The sequence below is a fragment of the Camelus ferus genome, chromosome 17 (genome assembly GCF_009834535.1).
Source record: "Camelus ferus isolate YT-003-E chromosome 17, BCGSAC_Cfer_1.0, whole genome shotgun sequence".
Classification (NCBI taxonomy): Eukaryota; Metazoa; Chordata; class Mammalia; order Artiodactyla; family Camelidae; genus Camelus; species Camelus ferus.
Window position 1 is genome coordinate 27,785,066 of NC_045712.1, and position 24,688 is coordinate 27,809,753.

At 45.9% G+C, this 24,688-nt stretch overlaps 1 protein-coding gene across 2 annotated transcripts; it reads right to left on the bottom strand.

The window, feature by feature from the left end:
• Nucleotides 1-18,201: 18,201 nt before the first annotated feature.
• Nucleotides 18,202-22,711, bottom strand: TDGF1 (teratocarcinoma-derived growth factor 1). Of its 2 annotated transcripts, XM_032458681.1 has the most exons (7): nucleotides 22,584-22,711; nucleotides 22,346-22,385; nucleotides 21,514-21,566; nucleotides 21,293-21,427; nucleotides 20,686-20,800; nucleotides 20,488-20,597; nucleotides 18,202-19,215 (listed from the first exon to the last, which is right to left on the bottom strand). In XM_032458681.1, the coding sequence occupies exons 2-7, from the start codon at nucleotides 22,378-22,380 to the stop codon at nucleotides 19,103-19,105; spliced, it is 561 nt and encodes a 186-aa protein (XP_032314572.1). In that variant the 5' UTR covers nucleotides 22,381-22,385; nucleotides 22,584-22,711; the 3' UTR covers nucleotides 18,202-19,102. The 2 variants fall into 2 exon arrangements, with proteins under 2 accessions (XP_032314572.1, XP_006194532.1); XM_006194470.3 differs by having other exon boundaries at nucleotides 22,346-22,711.
• Between the last annotated feature and the right edge of the window lie 1,977 nt (nucleotides 22,712-24,688).

Here is a 24,688-nt window from a genome sequence, read left to right on the forward strand (position 1 = left end):
ATGGTGGTAAACGGTATTTGAAGTAACAGCTAACGTTTATGAACTCTTTCTAGATGTCTGGCACTATTGTAAGCTGTATATGTACATATACGTCGTACACCTATGATCGGGGACTAACACACCCCCCGTTTCATGGATGAGAAAACAGAGGCACAAAAGGGTAAACATCTTATCTGAGCTCTTATCGATAGTAAGTGACAGATCGGGGTTCGAACACAAGCATTCTAACTTCAAAACCCTTAACCCAGTGTGCTTTTTAGCACAGAGAGTTGACCCCATGCTTAACTGTCACACCCAGACTCCTGTGGGTCTCTACCCTGTGCTTCCGTCATCGGTGCCCCAGTGGTAAGTTACATGGGAAACGGGGTCAAGACTTCATGCAAAGCTGTGGGGGCTGCCAGACAAAGTGAGAAGGGAGGACAGCACTCGGGCCAGACTCCCCAGGGGACATCTCTTGGGAGCAGGGGTCACGGCAGTGTCAGCAGGGCAGCCCACACAAGCTCTGCGTGGGTCTTGCTGTTTTCTTGGTTTGAACTTCTTATTTTGGAATAATTATATTTCCACAGAGAGTTGCAAAGAAATGTACAGGATGGTCCTGTGCATCCTACATCCAGTTCCCCCCCGAGTTAGCACCTTGCATAACTATAGCACAATCGCAAAAGCAGGAGACTGACATGGGGACCATCCACAGAGCTTCTTCAAGTTTCACCAGGGTCACATGCACTTGTGTGTGTATGTAGGAGTGGGGGTGTGTGTGTAGCTCTATGCAGCTCTATCATTTGTAGATTTGTGTGTCCACATCACAGTCAAGATACAAACCTGTTTCATCATAAGGATCTTTTGTATCATCCTTTTATAATCATAGCCACATCCTCCTTCCTTCCACCCACAACCTCTGGCAACCACTAATTTCTTCTTCACCTCTACAGTTTTGTCCTTTCAAGAATGTATATAAATGGAATCATGCAGTAGGTAACCTTTTGAGATTGGCTTTTTACACTCAGCCTGATTTCCTTGAGATCCATTTAAACTATTTTGTGTATCAATAGTTTGTTCCTTTGTTTTGCTGAGTAGTACTCCATGATGTGAATGCACCGGTTTCTTTATTTACCTACTGAAAGCTGTTTTGGTTGTTTCCAGTTTGGGGCTACTACACATAAGCCTTCTATGAACATCCATGTACAGGCTTTTTGTGAACAGAAGTTTTCATTCTCCGGAATGAAACTGAAAACCCGAGTTCAATTGCTGGGTCACAGGGTAAGTACATGTTTAGGTTTCTAGGAAACGGCCAGACTACCTTCCAGAGTGGCTGTACCATATTATATTCCCATCCTGCATATATATTTATATATATATATATATATATATATATATATATATATATATATATATATATATATATAAATTTTAGTATCTTCCTTTTCACTTTTCATGCTTTTCTTTGTTTTAAAATTTTTTTTTGTTTTAAATTAACTTCTCATTTAACAGAAAAGTTTTAAGAATTGTACAAAGAATTCCATATCCTTCATCAAGAGTAACCAAATGTTAATTTAGCCACATTTGCTGTAGCATTTCTTGCATCTCTCTTTCTACACCTGGCACCCTCTCTGTTTATCTGTCTACCTGTCCATCCATCTATCATGTCCTCTGTGAACTGTTTGAAAGTAAGTTGCAAGCATCATGCTTTCTTCCTCCTAAATACTGCGTATTTCAGCGTGCATTTCCTAAGAACAAGGACATTCACTTACATAAACACCATATAGCGGTGTTAGGAAATTTAACAATTATTACCTAATATACACATGTTTTTCAAATTTTCTCAATGCAACTTATAGCAGTTCCCCACCCTCACTCCCATACACCCCTGTCAGGAACCAATCCCAGATCATACGCTGCAGTCACTTGTCACGTCTCTTTAGTCTCCATTCATTTGGAACACTTCCTTGACCTTTTTGTTTATTTACTTATTTAGGTCTTTCATGACACTGACATTTTTTAATATTATAGGCCAGTATTTTGTAGAAGACCCCTCAGCTGGGTTTTGTTTGACGGCTTGTCATCATTAGAGTCAAATTATGGATTTTTGGCATCAGCACCCCTGAAGTGACATTTCCTGCTCCAGGCATCCTAGCAGGGGGCACAGATAGCCATTTGTTCCAGTGTTGGTGGTGTCGATGTCCATCATTGATTAAGGTGGTGTCTGCCAGCTTCAGCCACTGTCAAGTTATTTCTCCCTTCATAATTGAGAAGTATTTTGTGGGGAGCTAATATGAGACTATGTCAATATCTTGTTGCTCATCAAACTTACAGCCTCCAGTTTTGGCATCTGCCTGTGACTCCTGCCTGCAACATTTTTTATTATGATGGTTGCAAATGTAATCTTCTATTTCCATCCTTCCTTCTGCATGCATTATATGGCATTCCACAGTAGATAGGAGTCTGCTCTTCTCAACCACCTATCAGTCTATTGGTCTGTGTGTTGTCAGTATGGACTCAGGGATTATTATTTCATTCAATGGATCACAACCCGTTACTACCTTTGTTAATTCTGACGCCCCAGTGGATGCAGATGTGGCCAGGGGAAGCCACTTCAGGCTGGCTTCTGTGACAGGTCCCCATCCTTCTTCGAACACCTCCTTACTTTCTGGTGCAAGATGTTCCAGGCTCATCTTGTCCCTTTCCTGCCCCAGCCCTGGAATTGGCCATTTCTCTTTGGAGCCCTGGTTCCTCATCGTGGAGAAAGGTGTTGATACACCGAGAGCTGGGTGCTGGGTGTGCTTGTTGCAGTGAAGGAGTCCTCTCGGCATCTGGGTCTCGGGCTTCCTAAAGTGAATTGTGGGGACACTGCTGAACTGATGCTGCCTGGGTGCTTTCTAGTCAGTCTGTTCCTAAGACAGTCCACTGCAGGGGAAATGGGACATTTTCTAAATTTTACTTTATTTTTATCTTGGGGGGTGGTAATTAGGTTCATTTATTTATTTTTAATAGCGGTACTGGGGATTGAACCCAGGACCTTGTGCATGCTGGGCATGTGCTCTCCACTGAGCTATACCCTCCCCCGGGAAATGGGACATTTTCTGAGTTGAAGGTTTCAACAACTCCCTCCTTGAGCTCAGCCTGACCGAGTAGGGCAGCTGCAAGACCGTGGGGCTGAAACAGGCCTCAGAGGACAGGAGAGAAGCAGGGGCCACAGCCCGAGGAGAAGACATGCGATGCCCACCAGGCAGAGCATTTGGAAAATACAGCTGCTTCGCTCCTCCCACGGCCAGAGGAGACCCTGACTGGATGGAGACATTGTTGCTTCTGTTACTGTTGATGTTGCTGTCATCCTAGAGTCTTCTTTCTCCTTTCTTGGAAATAAGGGATTTATGCTGATTCAGTTTTTGACCGTGGGTTGTCCCAAAATGGCGAAGGGAAATTCCAGGGGTTGCCAAGGCCCATTGGATCTTGAGATGTTTGCCTGCAGCACAGCGCACACTGTTGGCTCTGAGAGCTGAGCTGTTAGATGTGTGTGGGGGTGGGTAAGGAGAGAGCGAAATAAAGAGCATGAAAGCAGGACTCTCCTGCAGAAGATAACCCTGCTCCAAATGGGCCACAGAGAACCCGGCTAATGAGACCAGCCTGCACACCAGGAATCCTAGCCACCGAGAGTCCTCGAGCTCCAGGCAGGTGGGGACCTGATCCAGGCAGCAGATTCACAAATGAGACTTTGTGAGGCACCCCATTTATACTGGTGGGGCTGCTTTATTAAGCTTGGGGGCTGAGTGGAAGTGAAGAACTTATGAGTCGTTTGTCAAAAGAGGGCTGGCAGGACATACGCCTGCCCCCAGACTGAGGAAGTGGCAGAGCCCCGGGAAGGGCCGTCTCTGCGCTTTGTGATGGGGCTCTGAGGAGCCCCTCGTTAGAGTAAGATTCTTCATTCAACACTGAGCTGCAAGTACTGCCCCTCAACAACGTTAGGACTTTTCTAGGCAAGTCCAAGGTCAATAAGACAGAAATTGGAGAGCCAACTCATTTCTTTAGCTGATACCAACTTCTTACTAATGTGGGTTTTTCAACACTGGAGGTATTTATATGGGCTGCATGGTGTTTCTAGCCTTCATTCGGCTGCTTTTCTGGCATAAGATGATTGGATGAGGAAAGACTGGGAGGGTCTGGTAGCACCAAACTTTCCTGTTAACATAAAGTGAGCTCCATTCCCTCCAAGAGCTCACAATGCTTTACACATGACTTATTAGTTATCCCATTGTTTCATAGTCAGAAAGAGTGTAAAATTAGTAAGAATCACCGACCCACAGGCCCTGTCTTCCAAGACCCTTGCCCGCCGCATACCCCAACTGACACCCCAAGCCCCGAGCCAGGAACTGGAGTTTCTCTGAGAGACAAGTCTTGGCAAACTCTGATGGAAGCTTCTCTCCAGAGGCTTCTAGTGTCACAGTGTGGTCAGCCCACGGGACCACTTTGTGATGCATGAATTTGTTTCCCTGGAGATTTATCTTTAAGAACCTCTTTAGAATCGTGCTTTGCAAAAGATAAGAGTTGCAAAATCAACAGGGCCTGGGCTTGTGTCTCTCTCAGCCTGACCTTTTCCACTCCCTTTTGAATCTGATCCATATTCCATTACCTTTGGATAAACCGTTCCTGCTTGGCCGAGTGGGGGATGCCTGGGAGTGAGCTGCCTGGATTACACCAGCATTTTCACCGGAGTCTTCCCTGTCATTCTCTGAAGAAAAATGAGAACGGGGGAAGATTTTCCAGCAGTGCCGTGAGGAAGATTATTTGGGGCAAGGACTTTTTGGGGTCTTTCCAGACACTGTCAGTGAGGCTGCTGCATCCAGGCACGTCTGGCTAAGCATGTCCTTATGTTTCAAGGATACAGCTCAGGAAGGGCAGAGGTGGCCCACAGAGCAGCTCTCTGACCAGCCCCGAGGCAGGCTGCGTGGAGAAGGGGACAGGCTGGTGTCAGCATGACAGGACTCCTCCTCCACTCCCCCCATCACACGGGTGGGTGAGAACACATGTGCAGGTGGCGGTGAGCTGATGCCTGGTGTCTGCAGTGCTGCTGTTGCTCACGAGTGAGCATCCAGCCAGGGCTGCCTCTGCACAGCGGGGATGCCAGCAGTTGGACCCAAGGGCCTCCGTCCACCCAGTCAGGACCCTGTGCTCTCCAGGATTTCCTGTCAGTGGTCTGCTCACTGTAGTGATGAGATGTGACCTGCTGCATAAAATGGGGATTCATACCCCACAGAGTGATAACACTATTGTTTCGGATTTGAGTGGTGAACTTGACTATTTCCAGCTGCTCCATGCTTAGCACCTCCTGCTCTGTGCTTTTTCCCTTTGTTTAGTTGTCTCTTCACACCCCAGGCTATGGGCACCATTGTCTGTGGGGATTATGTCCTGTGCATCCTGGTGTATTTGCCCCAGGCACCTAAATGCTTTGCATATAGCAAGCATGTTTTTTTTTTTTTTCACTAGTAAATGTAAGCTTAAAGAAAATCAGTGACCTTAGATTTAATTTGATCCAAACCCACATTTTTGGGATGAGATGGGGCTAGGGATGGAGAGTTACAGTGTAGCGTGGGATTTAAGGGCCTGGAATGTGGAGTCAGTGTTGGAATCTGTCCTCACCTATGGGCTGTGTGGCCTTGGGCAGGTTAGTCACCCTCTCTGAGTCTCAATGTCTTTGTGAAGTAGAGGTACTAATAGTTACCCAACACTATGGTGAAAAGCATCAAGTGGGATCACGTATGCACAAGTTTTCATGGCAAAGTTCCCAGCAGAGTAGGCCCACAGTAGATGAGTGTACTGGACGCTATTTTGAGAACATTAAGAACCGGAGGGGTTAAATGAATTGCCCCAGTTCATACAGTGAGCAGTATTTGTTCTATTACACTATGTTGTGGGGGAAAAAAGGCAATAGAAAAACCACGCAGGCCTGTCGGCTTTGTATACACAGACGGAAGGTTAATGTGAATCCTTAAGAGATAACGGTCTAATCCAAAATTAGGCAAAGGACACAAAGAGGCCGTCTTAGAAGGAGAAATACCGGTAGCCAATAAACACAGAAAAACATGTTCAGCGTCATTTTCAAACAACACTAATGACAATAGTAATGGAATATTAGCCTGAAGCATTTGCTGACGAATAAAAGTGCTGATGCCCAGTGTGGAGATGATGTAGGTAAACAGGCACTTCCAGAGTCATTTGGTGGAAATGTACACTTCAAACTTATACTACTATGCTAATGTATGAGGATTCATGAGTTGCTTTACTTTTATAATAAGTAATAGATGAGTTCTTTGTTTTTTTGTTTTTTGCTTTTGGCATAAAAAGTTGCAAGAACACAGAGACACCTAGAATTAGACACGAACACCTCCCTTCAGCACCATATCCTATTACCCTGACTCAGTCTCACTTGCCTTTTCGGGTACAGCCACTCCCGAGTTTGATGTGTCTCCCAGTCATTTTTCTAGGTACGAGTACAGATCTGTGTAGAAATAAGACATGTGGCTTTTTAAATATAAGTGCAATGTTCTACATGCATGCTTCAACTTTAAATTCTTTCCAGGTCTGTGCATATAGATTCATGTTCTGATGGGCTATCTACCTTGTTACGGATACACCATACTTGTTTAATCATTCCGTAATAGATGAGCCTTTAGTTGTTTCTAGAATGTTGCCTTTACGAGTTATGTCACCCTTATCCGTACATCTCTGTGCACATGTGCAATTCTTCTCGGGGGGATAAATTCAAAGTGTAGCCCAGGTCAGTTGGAGGCAATCGTGCCAGGTTGTCCTGACTTTACTCTCACCACAAGCTTATGAGGGCCTACTTTTAGAATTTAAAAAATATATATATTTTAAGGATAATTTGGTAGTTTGTATCATAATTTTACAATTCCACTAAAGCAATTAGCAATTACACAAGTGTACAAATATATGGGCATAAGGATGATCTTTGCAGAGACAGTAAAGAGCTGGAAACCAACCTCTCCATGAAAGGTAATTGGTTAAAAATTCCTGAAGCCTGGGTTCTGTGGCAAGTGAGGATGCTCAGGTGGGTCAGGAGAGCCCCAAGGTGGGGAGGAGGTATTTAAAGACCGTACATCTTACCCTCCGTGCGCCCCGCCTCACTGAATCCCCGGACCTCTGTGTCTCTCCCTGCACATGCCCTGCGCCCCTTATGCTGAAATGGGGGCAGGGGGCCAACCCAGAGGAGCCCACATCAGCCATCAGGGGCCACCGCTTGGTGACTGGTTGGGTGGGCTCAGGCCCTTCTAGTTCATATTTTACAACACCTCGTAATGGAGTCGGCATGAGCCAGAGACTCCTTGAGGTTGGTCCGAATGCCAGGCATTTGGAGAACAAGGAGCAGTCGAAGAGCTGAGACAGCATCTTAAAGGTGAGAACAGCTTCTCCATCTCGCTCTGAAAATGAGGGGGAAAGTGTAATACAGATGGGAAATTCCAACCAGAGGAGTTGGGGCTGTGAAGGTGCTAACATGCGAGCTTGGGAAAAGCACAGTAAGGAGAAAAAGTGAGCTGCCTAAGAAGTCAGGAAGGAAACAGGGAGAAAAAAGCCTTGAGAAGCTTCGAGAAAACAGTCAGGTTCAAGAACTCCAGGAGAGGTAGGAGAAAGGTCTGCGGCCGTCGTCTGGGAAGGTGTGGGCTTTGCGCTTTTAGGCGACAAATCTGAAACCATCTTGCACCGAGTTCCAAATGCTTTGAGAAACAGCGAAAAATCAGAGCCACAGAGTTTGGAGCACATGTGTCAGCCAGTCTCAATTCGCTGGTAAGAAACTGAGAAGTGACGTGATGTGCCCAGGGCCTCATGGCCAGGGAGGGACAGAGGGAACATGAACCCTTTTTTAGGTTTTGAGTCACTTCCTCCCGCCCCCACATTTCTTGTGTTGGAGGTGGGTCCTGGGTGTTGCTGGGCATGCAGTCCCTGCCCGCACTGTCCTGAGTCCTGGCTCTGGATGAGGCATTGTGTCCTTTCTGGATGCAGGACTCCATCCAGCAGGGCCCCTGCCCGCTCTCACTCATCCCCACAGCCATCTTTGGATCATGGGTGTTGATACTAACCCTGGTGTAGAGACAAGGAACGTGAGATTTAGAGAGTTAATGTCCACCCACAGTCATAGAGCCACTGGGTTCTCTTCACAGTGAGCCCCTCCGTGGTTCAGAGCTTCTAGTGGTGGTTTGCCTTGTTAAGAAAGTTTCCATACAAGCAGTACACACTTGAAACTCTAATCCAGTCACCACTGCCTGGCCCCTTGTGACGGAATGCCTCTTTGGCAGTACACCCAAATTATATATTCGTGATGCGACACATTTTATTCTTGGCATTTGTCTAGTAAAGACTGGTTTTCTGTGCAGTGAAGATAAAGACAAGGACAGCTGGCTTACTGAGGGCTGATGGCAACTCCAGCCACTTTCCACCCGGGTCTCAGCCTCACGCAGGCCCCGCCGGGCACGTCTTCTCTGCCCTCTGCAGCTGAGAGCAGTGCCTCCAGCAGTCACCCGGAGTCCCTCGGCTCCGAAGCAGCAGGCAGAACCGAGCTCTGGAAGCCAGACGGTCACTGTGCTCCAGGCCCTGCTCATTGCCCCTCACCTGTGCCTGGTCCTGGCCTCTCCTGGGTCCCACGGGACTTGGCAGATGCCAGTCATTGCTGTTCTGTCGTCATGACATCAGCTGGAAGAAAGGTAACGGGTGACTCTGTGTGTGAGTTTAGGCCACCTGCCTCCCCCTTCAGATGGGGGCTCCGGTGGGGGCTGCAGCTCTAACACTGTTTTACAATGTAGCTGAATAAACAGCCGAAAGCCTGGTTAAAGAAGAGCCCTAAACCCAAAACCTTTTTTTAAAACATTTTTTATTGAGTTATAGTCACTTTACAATGTTGTGTCAAATTCCAGTGTAGAGCACAATTTTTCAGGTATACAGTGAACATACATATATTTATTATCACATTTTTTTCTTGCTGTGAGCCACCACCAGATCTTGTATTTCCCTGTGCTATACCATATAATCTTTTCTCAAAACCTTTCAATGTAACAATACAAGGCAGGGCTCCTTCACTTACTTTCAAGGATTTGTTTGTCACCTACTGTTACTGAACTGTGTCCTCTCAGCCACACGCAGTAAAGCCAATCAGTCTGCCATCGCTGGACTGTGGTGAAGGAAGGTGCAGCGCCTACTGCAGGGCGTTAGGCGAGGCATTCAGGCAGCCAGTGCTTAAAAAACTCCAGTTCCCGGGTGGCTTTCAGGGAAAGGTTTTTAAAGACAGGGTGAAGGAAGGAGAGGGTTGCAGGGTGCATGATCAGCTCGTGGGCGTTCTTCTGATTGGTTGGTGGTAAGGTAATTGGGAGTCAAGGTTGGTGGTAAGGTAATTGGGAGTCAACAGCATCAACTTTCTGGTTCCAGCTGGTCTTCGGGCTTGTGGGCAGCGTGCAATGAACTGCTGGTGGGGCTTTCAGTATCTGCAAAACAGCTCACAGGAGTTGGCTAAGAATATTATCTATAACCCTTGAGAAAGAGCTAAATGTCCTTGACTTTGTTTAATGGCTAAACTAGTATTTTGTTTTCCTTTGTTTCTGCATTTTCCCATTTCTCCAATTAAATGTACTCTTTGGAACTTGGGGAAGGCCTGGGAGGCTAAAGTTTTACTACAAACAAGAGATAGGAGGAGGACATGGGGGGATCGGTCCTGGGAATGCCCTGCTCAGTTCTAGTGCTATGTGCTGAGCATTTTCTAGATATATCAGTGAACAAAGCACAGGGGACCTCAGCCTCATGGAGCTCAAATCCCTGTCCCTGTGGAGGGACAGAGACAACATACAAGTAAATATGATGACAATGAGCCAACACCAGGGCAAAAAACACCTTGTAATGGAGGGTACCTGGGAGGGGTGACCTCAGAGCGGCCAGCATCTCTAAGAAGAAGACCTCTCAGTGGGGCCTCAAATGGTGAGGGCGAGCCCTTACTGAGGGGACATCCCACTCATGTCAAAGTGGGGGAGCCCACAGTTGGGGGCTGAGTTCAGGGAAGGAATGGCTGAGCTTTCAGACTCCTGGTCACAGGGCTGCTGTCCTGGCAGGTCGGAAGAGGCTAGCTTGGGGCAGAGAGCGGAGCCCCAGACGGCTGCTGCTCCTCCTGCCTCCAGCCTGGGAGCCAGGAGACTGGCCTGGTCTTCACCTTCACCTTGGGGAAGGATGAACCCCTCTACCTGCTGGGGCTGCCAGGCTTGGGCAGGTGCAAACATTGTTTTAAGGCAAGAACAATGAAGAGTGAGCTACCCCTGACATTCTGGGGGAATCATCTACCGGTTTTTAATCCAAATATCTCCCGAGGTGGAGGCCGGGCACAGAAAGGCTTGGGTGAGCCTGGCCACCTCCCGCCATGGCCCATGAAGGGCCCTGGGAACTGGTGAGCTGCCCTGAGGTGTGAACTCAAGTTACTCAGCACTACTGTGTCGGGGTGGGACTCTGAAATGTTTTGCTAAAATGACTGCAGAAGAATAAATAAATAAAGGGAAGGAAAGAAGAGAGGAATATAACCCTCTTAATAATCCATTTACACAAGAACCTAATTTGCCTAATTTCTAAAGCCATTGCTTTAGAACTGGGGCCCATGCTCCGCAGTGATTGGTGAGGGGCGTTGAGCACACACTGTACAAGGCAGCCCAGGGGAAATGGTGGGAAAAGCCTTACAGGGAGAGAGCTGATTACTGGGAAGCACAGTGGGAGGACTGCCCCCCTCTCCCTTCCAGAACTTTTCTGGAGCCCCACTCCCATGTCGGCACCAATGCTGGCAGGGATGGTGATGAACAGCCTGCCCGCACCTTCGTTCTGCCAGCAGCACAGGCCTTTAGGTGACTTGCTAGCAATGGGTGGGGCTGAAATTTCCTTTCAGGCTGTGGGAGTCCAAACCCTCTGTGTTGGGAAAGAAACCAAGGTTTGGCCAGCCGGCTCTTGGCAGCCTGAGAAGGTGCGTCTGTGGTTTCCTGCTCTTTTCTGTCCTCTTTAAATGCCCATCTTTCTCACCACTCCTCTTCCCAGCAGAGGCCCCACCCAAGAAGGAGATTTTCCCCCCATGTGCCAGGAAAGGGCTCACTTGGCTTCCTCCAGGTCCAAGGGTTCCTGGCCCTTCAATAAAAATGATCTGAGCTGCTGCATGAGCTCCAGGAACATGTTGAATGGGTGCATATGTGTATATATTGAGCTCTGAGCCACCTTTCAGCCATCTCTCTTTTTTTTTTTTAATTGAACTATAGTCAGTTTACAATGTTGTGTCAATTTCTGGTGTACAGCACAATGCTTCAGTCATACGTATACATACACATATTCGTTTCCACACTCTTTTCCATTATTGGTTACTACAAGATACAGTTCCCTGTGATATACAGAAGAAACTTATTGTTTACCTATTTTATATATAGTAGTATCCTGCAAATCTCAAACTCCCAATTTACTTTTGGCCATTTCTAAGTGGGAAGTTGGGACAACTCACTTCCCAGTGAGTACCTGCCCCAATGATTGACAGACGCCAGGGGAAAGGCCACAGCCATTGCAAAGAACAGCAGTCAGCTCTGCCCACCCAGCAGTTTCAGGTTGGAAGGAGGCTGAGGACTGGGGGAACATGGCCATCTGGGAGGAGGGTGCAATCTTTCCAACTGCACACTAGGTGTAGTTGCTGGCCCTGGATACACTGGGCAGCTGAGTTTTGTTTGTTTGTTTTTTGTCTTAGAAACTTTTTGTTTGGTTTCTAGGTGCAGCAAAAATTGCGCTTTTTTAAAATTGAAGAATAGTTGATTTGCGATGTTGTGTTAGTTTCTGGTGTACAGCATAGTAATTCAGTCATACATATATACATACATTTTCTTTTTCCTTACAGACTATTACAAGATATTGAATATAGTTCCCTGTGCTATAACTGCAGGACCTTGTTGATCTATTTTATACATAGTAGTTTGTATCTCTAATCCTAAACTCCTAATTTACTCCCCCCACCCCACCTTCCCCGACCCGGGCAGCTGTTATTCCCTTGCCTAAGAAGCGAGATGAGGCACAAGTGAATTCAGAGTGAGCTGCCCTGAGTGACTCTGGCAGAGAAAAGAATGAACTTCCATGTGTTTCTCAGGCTGGAGGGAAAGACAGGGATTGGGCCAGAAGGTATGTGAGGAGGGCACGTCCCCAGCTGCCATCATCTGATGCTTCTCACTTGGGGCTTTATGGGACTCATGGAGTTGCAGAGCAATTGGCCTTATCTCCCTTTGTGGACTTCCCTCCTCCTTCCTCTGCCCAGGGAGGGAGGAGTCTTGGACTTGGGGCGACAAAGACCCTTGGCTAGGCTGTGCCTGTGCTGACCGAGATGAAGCTAAGTCCAAGGGTAGGTGGTGGTCACTGTCAGCAACTGTGAGCAGAGAGAGAACCTTAAGCTTTAAGGGAAGGGTCTTTTGCAAAGGGTCTTATCTGAGGTCGTCTTCTGTCTGGGCGAGCTGTGGACGTTTCTGTAACTGAAGCATTTGTACAACCAATGGTTCCAGGACACACGTTAGAGGGCGAAACACCTTTTATCCAACTATCTCCAAGTACTACAGAAAAATGAACATCTCACTTTTCACAATACCAAACAAGATTTGGTTTTCCTTTCATAACACATGGGCTTTGTTTTGATGGGCTAGTCTGGTAAATCCTATAATAGTTGATGTCAATTTCTCTGATTGATATTGATTACATTCTGATTTATCTAGTCTATAGTTCTTGGCTTTTTTCTTTCCTTTTCCAATTAAAAACAAAACTGAGTGATTTGGAATCAGGTAATTCCTCACTTGTCTTTTGATTCCTAGTGCGTCGAGGGCTCCCTACGCAACTGGAGCTAATCTGTGAAGGGTTAATTTACATCACACATTCAGCATAAGAAATAATTGTGGGGCCTCCAAGTTCTATATCACTTAGGAGAAGAATGTGAGCTCCCTCTGTAACCCAGCGAGACCCTTAAGGAGCCTTCCTGGGACAGCCCCTATATCCTCTGCTGCAGCTCCTCTCTGAAGGACCCAGATAATAGTATCTCATACATGTTTCCTGAGTTTTTCAGATGCTAAAAATCACCACCAAGTGGAAGAAATTAACTACTTGATGATCATGAGCACAGAGACCTTCTGGTGCCTAAGGATTGATCACCATCAATCAATCTGAAAATTGTGCACAGCTGATCACAGACCCGGGGTGCCCCGCCCTCAGCTAGTCTTTAAAAAGGCTCAGCTGAAACCCTTCAGGGGGTTGAGGGCTTTTTGGGGGTAGGAGCCATTAGTTCTCCTTGCTGCACTCTGCAGTAAACCGTTCTCCGCTCTGAACTCCGATGTTTCGGTGTTTTTTGGCCTCACGGTGAGTTGGGCATGGGAACTTGTGTTTGATAACACCTCTTCTGCTTTCATTCCCCCCCCCCGCCCCCTTTTTTTCCCCCTTGATTAGAGTTGACCTAGTGGGTGAAGCTGGCCGAGTCTGCCAGGAGACGCAGAGGCTCCTGGAAGCAACCAGAACTGGAGACGGCCCTCTCCTCTGAAGGAGCCGCAGACTATGCTGAGGACGCCTTTGTCAAAGGGCGTGCTGCCTGTTCTTCCTTTATCGTCTCCCCTCCGTGCGGGATGTGGAAATGGTTTCAAGAAGTGCTAATTGTCTTATAACATATCTGTTAATGAGAAAGGAGAAGATAAGGAGCCAGTTCCCCTCCTGCCTTCCTCCCCTTCTTCCCTTATCCACACCCACTCCCTCCTCCATCTACAGCATCTCTGGAGCTGATCAAGGGTCCCCAGCGGTTGGCACCCAGGTGCCAAGGATGCTGACAGAGCAGTGGGGGAGACAGACATGAAAACAAATCTGGGTGATGGAGTATCATGCGATCTGTGAGAGACCCGTGAGGGGGATTTAGCTCATGGAGTGGTCCTTCCCCTCCAGTGGTTGGGTGAGGGGTGGGGAGATAAGAAAAGTGGGAGGGGGAGATGCAGACTGTGTTTATCCTCCTGGTTGCAAAATGCTTGCATATATAGGCCCAGCTGTACCTCTGCCAAAGTGGGCATTACATTCTTAAGGTTCATGACCACTTCTTAAGGCCTGGACATCTATGCCAGCTTTTAAACTGTGGGGATTATCCTTGCTGTGCTCCTTGACCAGCCTTTGAAGTTGTCAGTCCTGGGTGGCCAGTGCCTGGCCAGCAGGGCCCAGGGTGCTTTCCTATTGTGTGTTGTGAGCTACCTGTACTGATTAATCTGGGTTCAGAATGGGAGGTCTTGCAGGCAAAGTGTCTGGTAGTCAGGCTCCCTGAGTTTCGTTTCCTCCCCGTTTCCCTTCCTGTTTTGTTTTTGGTTGTTATAGGATCTTATTAGGGGGAAAGAAAGTCCCCTAAAGGAGAATATTCGCTAATAAATGGGACTAGCTCACCATGCCTGATTAATGTCTAAGCTGTGAAAAGAAGGAAGCAGTTAACCATTAACAGTTGTGTAATTATTCGCAGAACACTGCCAGCTACAGTGGCGTGTGAAATGGTATACAGGTTTCATAAAATCACATAAGGCAGAAGAATAAGTGATTGTGGATCAAGGAGTTAGGAGTAGGGAAGCTGATTGTTCATCGTTATTGAAGCAGCAGGAGCCGAGCAGTCAGTGTGTGAAAAGACAGTGGGGAGTGGCCCCCAGGGAGGCATGACTCACTGGGGGATGAATCAGGAGAGAGTGTTGGCTGTGGGAGGCTCATAACTGTAGCTCCCTGGAAATGGCCATTGGTTGAAGGGAACCTAGGCCAAGGAGATGCTTCCTCCCCTGGACAGAACCCCTAACAATTGCTTGCTGCAGGGATTCCCTGGGGCATGTCTTGGTCCTCCCTGCCCACCTGGATGGTCAGTGGGCAGATACTGCAGCCACAGCTTGAGAAGGGCCAGCAGATCAGGGATGCAGACCCCTAAGAAATCCACACAGACTCCACCAAGCCAGCCATGTGAAACAGCAGAGGCGCTGGCTCAGGCTAGGGGCATGTAGAATGGGGAGAGGAGCAAGGAGAGGAATATCACTCATCAGCTGTGCCCTGAGATGGGCTGCCGTGTTGGGGACTGCAGCCTGTCCCCCTTAAAGTTTCCCCGGGAAAATGGACCAGTCGCAGTCCTGGAGGAGGTGGCAACCACATCACAGGAGCTGACTGGGATGGACATCTGGATTCCCCCCTCAGGACCACGGCATTTGTTCTCCCAGGTGCTGCGCACGTTGGGTGGAACTGCCCTGGTCTCAAGGGAGCCCACTCACCCAAGGTCTCACCCCTTCCCAGGTGCAGCCTGTGTTCGATGACTTGCTGACTGGGAGTCCGAAGGCCCGGCCCCCTTGCTGCAGGTGGGGACAACTCTGAATGGTCACGCCAGTCCCGGAGCTCCCACGGCATCAGCTCTGTGGCACTCACCCCAGCACAGCTGCTGCGACACCGCAGGTAACTTCTCTTACCCTGTGAGTGTTGCTCCCAGGAGCGGGGAAGCCCCTCGTGTGCACAGACAGCTCAGCTCCCCCCAAGTCAGCTTCCTGGGAGCCTGACCTAAGGCTCATCCCAGAGCAACCTTTTTTTTTTTTTTATGAGGCCAGTTTCCTCTAGTTTCCTTTTATTTATTGATGTCATTATAGCATAACTATCATGAATTTCACTGAAACAGTGACAGCTCTTGTACATTTAGCCACTTATCTTGAAGTTGATTTTTTTTTCTTGTAATTTCATAGTTGGCCCCAGGCTAAGTGCCTCCCTCTCCGATGAGCCCTTCCATGGACCCCACTGGGATCATCTGTGACCTCACAAGCACAAATATCACTAATAAACCTTGCCTTTACTCTTTACAAAATCTTAACTTCCCAATTATAAAATTAATTGAATGTAATTGTACTTAGCTGAGAAAAAAAAGATAAAAAGTTACCCGTAACCCCTCCACTTGGAAATGACCACTTCAATATTTTCATATTTCCTACTTTTAAAGAATTCTAGTTGAAGCCACACTGCCTTTCTTACCTGACATTGGGTTTTACACATTTCATGTCATTAAAAATTCTTTCTAAAGGTGGCATATTAAAGGTGGTCATAGTCCAAGGTTAAGGTTGAGTCCCTGTGCAGTAAACTCTTCTCTGATGTTAGGTCTCCAGGTCAGCAACAGTGTTCTAAGTGAACCAGGGCAAGTCCACCCATATAGAGTGACAAGGTCAAAGGGTAAAAGGCTTTCCAGCCAGTGTGGACCCAGGTGTGTCTTTACTGGTTCCCATGTGGACACATTGCTTTGAAAAGCCTGTAAGGCTTTTGAGGGTAGAATCTTTTACATCCCCTTGGATACCATTTTCCAAAATGTGCCTCTGGTTCATGATCTTAGATGGCATACAGGTGTATGCTACTGCTCATAATTATTTTCTTTAAATTTCAAGACTGCTATAAATTCTCCAGGACTTCACAAATGCTATTGTTCTTACGAGTAAAAAGCATTTTTAAAAAAAATAAGTGGGTAAATGTTCAACATCACCAATCATTAGGGAAATGCAAATCAAAACCACATGAAACTGAATTGTTCTGCTCTGCACATGAAACTAACATTATAAATCAACTAAACTTCAATTAAAAAAGTTTAAAAAAAAAGAGAAAAAGAACCACATGAGATACTACACAACACCCTCTAGGATAGCTATTGTGAGAAAAAAGCAAAGCCCAGAAAGCAATGAGTGTTGACGAGGATGTGGGGAAATTGGCAACCTGGTGCACTGCTGATGGGAATGTAAAATGGTGACGCTGTAGTGAGAAACAGTATGGTGGTTCTTCAGAAAATTAAAACATAGAATTACAGTCTGATCTAGCAATTCCATTTGTGAGTACACATATCACAGAATTGAAAGCAGGGGCTAGAAGGGATATTTCTATGCAAATGTTCATAGCACATTATTCACAATAGCCAAAAGGTGGAGACAACCCAAATGCCATTGATGGACGGACAACAAAATGTGGCATATTCATATAATAGAGTATATTCAGCCTTTAAAAGGAATGAAGTTCTGACCTGTGGTCCAGCATGGATGAACCTTGAAGACAGTATGCTAAGTGAAATATGCCAGGCACAAAATGATATACATGACTCTGCTTATGTGAGGTGTCTGGAATAAATTCATGGGCACAGAAAGTGGACTAGTGGTTGCCGGGGGCTGCAGGGGGGAGGAATGGTGAGTTATTGTTTGATGAATTTCAGTTTGAAAAGATGAAAAAGTTCTGGAAGTATATGGTGGTGATAGTTGTCCAATAATGTGAGTGTACTGAATGCCACTGAACTTTATACTTAAAAATGGTTGAAATGGTTAAGTTTTATGTTATGTGTGTTTTACCACAATACAAAAATGAGTTGATGTAAAGAAAAAAATTAAGCACAGATGACGTGGCCCGAATCAAGGCGGAATGTGAGTGCCCAAGTTTGGAAAACGTGGTCCCAGCCTGGCGTGCTTAGGGATCACAGCAGCTGCATGCAAGTGAAAGAGAAGTCTTCTTTCAATACTGTTTGGTTTTAAAACATTTTTCCATTCCCGGGCCAAAAAATGTTTTAAAGCACTTTGTGGTAAATAGGAAGGTAGAAAGAGAAGAAATGTGACATTTGTCGAAAAAATCTTTGTGCTAGTGTTCTGTTTCGTTCACTTAATTCTAACAACACTGTAGTGTAGAGACTAGCCCAGGTTCAGATGGGAAACTGGGCCCCACTGCCAGTAAGTGACCAGAACAGCCCTCCAGCCTGAGTGGCCCACCCTCAGGCTCTGAGCTTTCTGGGGGTGTCTCTCACTGTTTCCCTACTTATCCTATTTCACCTTCTGTCCATTGGACATTGAAAAAAAAAAAAAATCCACTCATTTGGAATTTTGCATCTACAGGCCATTAATTTGGAAAAACCTGAATTGTGCATCTAGTAGGATTTAAATAATGGAAGCAAATCTTGTCCCTCCAGCAAAGCACACACACCAAAGCCAGAAAAAAAAAAAAAGTGGCTTGAGCTCTCAGCTCTTCCAGATCCATCAGTTTTAAGCCCATTGTAGTCATCGTGTACCATGTGCAAACAGATGTCATACACCCTCACCATAGAAACCAGAAAAGTGCATGGGGGCAAAAAATCCCACCACCTAGAAATAACCACAGTTCACATACTGGTCAGCATACTCCCCAGTTTTACTGGGCATACCATATTCACAATGTGGTTTTAAAATAGCCTTTACAATGTATAGCTTTATATATTTAACATTTATTTAACGTATAGGTTTACAACTAAGTATACTGTGAACATTTCCTCTTTTACAACCATTAAAATAATTGCATAGTATGGAGAAAAGATAATTTATTAAGCACTCTCATGGGGGTAATTCAGATAGAATTTTTTTTTCAAGGAAATTTCATTCTCTTTACAATTCCTTGAAGACAGAGCTATCCTTTTCTTATATAGCTTCCTATAGATGATAGAAACTTGTCCTTCAACTTAGATTTTTAACTTGCTTCTCTGTGCACCTGCAGTCATCATCGATCAAGTAATCCCCCCTTTTTTTCCCTCAAATTTCTCTTATTTGCTCCCACTTTGCTAGTCTCCTTGGGACACCCGTACACTTGCATTACTCCAGCATCCTGTCTCTCACCTTTAATATCTGCTCCCTCCCTTCTCCTTTGCTCCCCTTACAGATGCTTCCTTTCCTTTCCTTTCCAAAATACTATTTTAATTGATTTTGATGAACTCTACTCAAAGCTTTGTGCTCAGTTCCATATTAGGAGTAACCCTTAATAATCTGAAGATAGAATTCAATAGTTTAAAGAAAAATAATAAGTCCTTGGTAGAGTTAGATGTATCAAGAAACGCAAGACTTGGGCACAAGAGATGACTTTTTTTAAAGCAGTTTTTTGGAGAGGGTAGGACAGAGGAAAGTAGTGTATAGTTTAAGGAAATGTTAGAGACCATATGGAAATCTATTCACTATTTCAAGGCGACTAACAAATGACTGTCTGTTAGGACATTGGAGAGACAGCCTTTACCGGTCATGAAATTTGCATGACACATGTTGCATGCAAATGTGGATTAATAATAACTTTGTATAGCAAGGCAGATGCCAGGGAGCATAAGAGTGCATGCAGACAGTGTGAATTTTCGAGTCCCAGAAGCTGTGAGCTGATCATCCATCACATGGCCATCTGGAAGGCAGGGACATTTGGTTATTAAAGGAAATCCCTCTGGCACTTGATCCTGCTGCCTACACAAGTGGCACATCTACACAAGCCAAGAATCAGTTAGGGCCCAACATTTGCTGAGTGCAGTGTGCTTATGGGATCAACAGTACCAATTACATGGAATCAGACTCCCCTGAAAAAATAGTTCAATAAAAGTTGCCAGGGGCCTACTGTTAACTTGTTCTTTCCTGGATACATGCTCTCACATCTGGTAACCTACCCCAGCCAGTGACACCTGCAATTGCAGGCGTTGAGTCAGAACTTGGTTAGGTTCTGATGATAGGGAGGAACACATCTTGGGTCCCAAGTTCCAGGGAGAAAACAGAGTCCCCACTTATCCAGTCATTCCACCCACACTTACCAATCGCCTGTCCTGGGCCTGATACCCAATGCAAATGGAAAAGCCAGTCCCTGACTGGATCAGGGGTCCCACCTTGTACTCAGTGAAACATTTACTTTCATTTACAATTTGTTGAACATATATTCAATTTCTAACATCTACAGGATCAGGATGAGGAGAGGCTTCTGAACTAGTGTGACCCTAGAATCTAGCTCAGGTTGGGGAAGCAAACCCTCTTCTGTGGTTCTCTTTGTATTTAGGTTTTTTGGGGGGGTGATAATGGGGTTTACTTATTTTTAGAGGAGGTACTGGGGATTGAACCCAGGACCCTGTGCATGTTAAACATGTGCTCTCACTTGAGCTGTACTCTCCCCCCATCTGGTTCTCTTCGATGTCCCTTCCCTTCCTGTCACACTTTCCCATAGTGAAAATCAGCTAAGGTGAAAGGGTTCTGAGACCAACCACCAGGGGGCGCCATACAGGAGCCTTTTAGGATCAGGGAAGAAATTCCTAAGGAAGGAGAAGTAGGGTCAAGCCTCCTTGGAATTTAAGGGTGATAAATTGGAGCTGGGCGCCCCCAACCCTGCTGTGCGGTGGTCACTAACTGAACTGTCCCCCTGGGCTTGTCTGGGTCTCCCCGCCCCAAGAAAGGAACACCAGAGAGCGTCTCTCTCAGTGTTTAAGAGGCGAAGTCCTTTCTTTGTTTTCCTCTATAGAATTTAACAAACTATAAACCGTCAAAACGGCTTAAATAGCAAGGATGCCAAGGTGACTATCCCATCTGGAGTCCTGGATGCCTTTACAAGCGGATTTTGGGTTGCCAGTCTCTAGCAAGCCAAGAGGTAAGAGACCTTGTTAACGAACCTAAAGGGCGAAAAAGGAAAACCTCGGCTTACCGCAACCAGGTAGAAATGTCTGAGCAAGGCAGCGCAGCTGGCCCTGCCAGCATTTACACATGGAACACTTCCTGGGCAGCCAGGTGTCGTGGGGCACAGACCCACAGTTCCTGAGGATGAAGGGACACACGTATTTTAAATCCCCGCCTCTCTTTCGCTCCCCTCTCCGCCCCCAGCCCCTCCCGATGGCTTGCTTACTCTTTGCGCGCATCATGCTCACAGTTCCGTCCGTAGAAGGAGGGAGGGCAGGCACAAAAGGACCCCAGCATGCAGGTGCCCCCGTTTAGACAGCAGGTTCTGTTTAGCTCCTTACCTGAAACGTTAAGAGGTGGCTGAGAAGGTGGACGGGTTTCAAAGCTGAGTTCCAGGAAGCAAAGGTTAATAGGGCGGTAAGGACTTAATCTCCCCAAAGTGTTTCCGGAAGTCTAAACATTGTAAACGTCACAGAATAAGACACTGCTTTTTAAGTGTTCCTTTTGCTACCTGTGCTTTTGAGCAGAGACATCTTTTTTTTCACGCACAGTCCAGTGGTGGGCGTGAAGTGGGTTGGGGGAGGGAAACTGCACCCCTGGGGGTTGAAGGACGCAATATTTGTCTCACTTCCATAGTCAAAACCAGTCTACCTCCTCCCCACCCACCAACCCCCTCCCCCAAAAAAGAAAAAAAAAAAAAAATCCAGCCATCTGCCCAGCTCCAGAATCAGATGCCCACTCTCATAGGCAAAAGTGTCAAAAAGATACTAGGGAAATGTGGAAAAACCAGGACCGCGATACCACATTGCAGATTTAAGACACATGGGTCTTACTCTTCTGGATTCCCATGGATGGTATGAACTGTGAAAGCCGATGACGAATTGCAGGCTCCTTCTGGGACTGAAGTCTGTCATCTCTGAAGGCCAGGGCTCCCTCGGACGGAGGGGCAAGTTCACGGTGGCCCAGCCCTGAACGGCAAAGTCAATGTATGGAATCTGTATTTTGGGCTACGTGAAAATAGCTAGTGATCAAAAGAACAAAAAAAATCCCTTACCAGCAACTAATCCCAGTTCAAACGCTTTGGAAAAGGTCATGATCAAAATCACACTAGGAAGAGGAAATCAGGCCTCCTATTAGCAAAACAAAACAACACCTGGGTGTCCTCATCACAAGGACAAGACCATAGACCACAAGGGAGAAGTCACAGAACACCATTTTTCTTTTTCTTTTTAAATGGATGATTAATTCATGTAACAACATAAAGAAAAATGGTGAGAATAAAATCCACCCAATCTCCACCTCTTAACACATATTATTACTTCTCAGGCTCTGTCCTCATCTGCACATAATTTTAAGTAGGTATAAATCTTTTATCTTCTATGTCACATAGATATATTTTTCTTCTGCACATAGTTTCCATATAGGAATTTTTAAATGGCTGGATGACATGCTATGTAATTGATGAATCACATTTTACAAACTATTTCATTTAAATCAGTCATTTAAAGGATTTTCAAAGTTAAAAAAAATTCCCATTATTTTTAATGGTTCCCAAATATTGAAAACCTGTCTATATCTTTGGCCTCCTCAGAAGCAGATTTTTAAATTTCATTGTAATACTAACCTTTTTGCACAAAAGTGTAGGAAACAGTAATCATTTCATAGACAGAGCCAGTTACCTGATGGAAAGTTTTAAAAGCCAATGGCAAAGGTGGATGTAACTTTTTAGTGTGAAGTTTCAGGTTTTTCAGGAAGAGCAGCAGCACTGTTGGAAGCTCTTTAAAATTTGAACAAGGTGAAATGAAACAACAGAGAGGTGTAGAACATTATTTCCTAAGCTGGCAAACTCTAGTAATCCAAAATTCACACTTAAGATCAGTTCATACCTGGAAGAGAAGTGCTCCATCTTCCTTCGGTCCATAGCTCCTGACAATTTAGAAGGAAAAAGTATTAGCCTAGCTTTAATTCAGTCATTGCCAAAACACCCAAAAGAAAATATTAATTTCCTGAAGTGAAAGTGGGAATTTAAAAAGAAAAATATCCCAGATGAGAAATATGTCTTCCGCAGAAGGTCTTAGAAGAAGCAGGAGCCAGGATGTCTCAGGAAACTGGGGAGTTCCTCACACAGGTCGGTCCTACTAAACGCGTTGACTTTAGCCTTTAGGGAGATTCTCCTTCTTCAGCCACAGACCCGGGGGTGGAGGGTGGCGGCGGCAGCGGGGACAGCCCTCTGGTGGGCGGGGAGGCGGAGACCCGTGCGCATTACAATGCTTAAACACTGGGGTGGAGGTGAGAGGTGGAGAAGCCACCAAACAAAGAGAGAAAAAGCTGGGTCTTGTAAAACTGTGGTTAATTAGCCCTAATGTCTCTATCATTAGTTGGGGTTAAACTTATCCGATTTACTCTTTTAAAGAAAAAAATAAAGCAAACCAATTGTTCTATCGGGATAGTAATTCCAGATTGGAGGAATGATGGAAAGTATTGCTTTAATCAGGAAAACCTAAACCCCACGTATGGGTCTCTCAAGGCGTTTGATATTTTATTGAAAACTTTTATTTCTCAAAATTTGCTTTCATCTTTGGTTTTCCAAGAAAAGTTGTGTTGAGCCTGTGCTCCGCCGTGGACGCGGGTAATCCAGATAGAAGTTTAGGGTCTGGAGGGGGGGTCCCAAGCTCTCGGGGAGTGAGAGGGTGTAAATTCCAGGCGCACCTGAATTGCAAGCAGCGGCTGGAAGGAAGCGGGAGCCGGCGCCAGAGGTGGGGTGCGGGGCGAGGGGAGGCGGGTTGGGAAATGTGCGTGTGCAGCCAGGCTCTGCGCCTCCCTGGAGAACCCCTGGGGGTCTGCAGTCAGGGTGCCAGGCCTGCCCCTGGAGAAGGTTCTGGAAACATGGCAGTCCAGTACGGGAGGCCGTTTCAGCCTTGCCACTGGGTTTCTCTTGCATTTTATCAGCCTCCCAGGGTCTGTAGTTTGGCCTCTTGCATCCTTTCTCTGCCCCGCCCCCAACGACACCAGCATTAACCTGTGTTATCCTAAAAGCATTTATTTATTTGGTGGTTTCTCCTGAGGCCCCAGGCCCTGCCACTGGAGGCAGAGTTCCTGAGCCGGAGTCCTCTTAAACCCTGCCAGGATCCTGAGGGGCCCTTCCAGGTACCAAACCCCCTCCATGTCCCTTGTCTCCTTTTTGTAGAAAAGCTGTAGTTTTCCAGCCCTCCCCTGAGTCACAAAATAGCAGGCTCAAGCAGCTAATGATTAGGACAATAGAGTCACAGAATCTTCGATTCCTCCCTGGAAGACATAGATAACAGTGTTTGATGCACATTCCTGAGTTGTGCTGCCAATGCTGTAACTGCCGCCAGAGGGGAAAAACTGCATGAGGACCAGACTGTAGCCATGACATATGCTGCTCCAGGTGTTTTTTTGAATTGAAGTATTGTTGATTTACAGTGTTGTGTTAGTTTCTGGTGTATAACATAGTGATTTAGTTATACTTTATATATATATATATATATATATATATATATATATATATTCTTTTTCATTATGTTATTACAAGATATTGAATATAGTTCCCTGTGTACACAGTAGACTTTGTTTGTCTATTTTATATATGATAATTAGTATCTGCAAATCTCAAACTCTTAATTTATCCCTCCTCTCCCCCTTTTCCTTTGGTAACCATAAGTTTTGTCGACTGAAATAAAATCACACAATGTAAGAGTTGTGGATTAAGTTTAATTTGGGGGCAAAGTGAGGACTAGGACTATAGCCTGGGAGACAGCATCCCAGAATGCTCTGAGAAACTGTTCCAAAGAGGCAGGGGGAGAACCCTAGTATTATATATGATTTCAGTGAAGGGGGTACATGCAGTCAGACACACGTTTAGGCAGAGGCTTGCTGCTAGTCACCAGGAGCAGATGTCACCGTTAATGATTTTAGTGCTTTTCTAGATATGAGGAGACACAAGAATTGAGCTCATAAAATCTTCTCCTGAAATTATCTAACTATCTAAAAGCCTGTTTCACTAGTTTTACCAGAGCACAGAGCGCCTCATTCCTGATTTCCATCTTGAACTCTTTTCAGGATGTGTTGGAGGTCAGCAGCTGTAGCGGCTCGTGATTAATCCAAGCAGGGCTTGATGGCAAGTGCCAACGTGATTCAGTCCTTGTATAGGCATATGGCAAGTGCCAATTTTTAGTTAACAGTTTGTTTTCTATGTCTGCGAGTTGGTT

Bases quoted from the DNA above. Each gene is read 5' to 3' on its own strand.
- TDGF1 (XM_032458681.1), bottom strand. From the start codon at position 22,380: ATGGACCGAAGGAAGATGGAGCACTTCTCTTCCAG. The intron at 20,598-20,685 runs GTAAGCAAGCCA...CTTCATCCTCAG, and splicing joins GAGCATGATGCGCGCAAAGA to GAACTGTGGGTCTGTGCCCC. The intron at 19,216-20,487 runs GTAAGCCGAGGT...CCTGCCTTCCAG, and splicing joins GACATTTCTACCTGGTTGCG to ATGGCCATGTGATGGATGAT.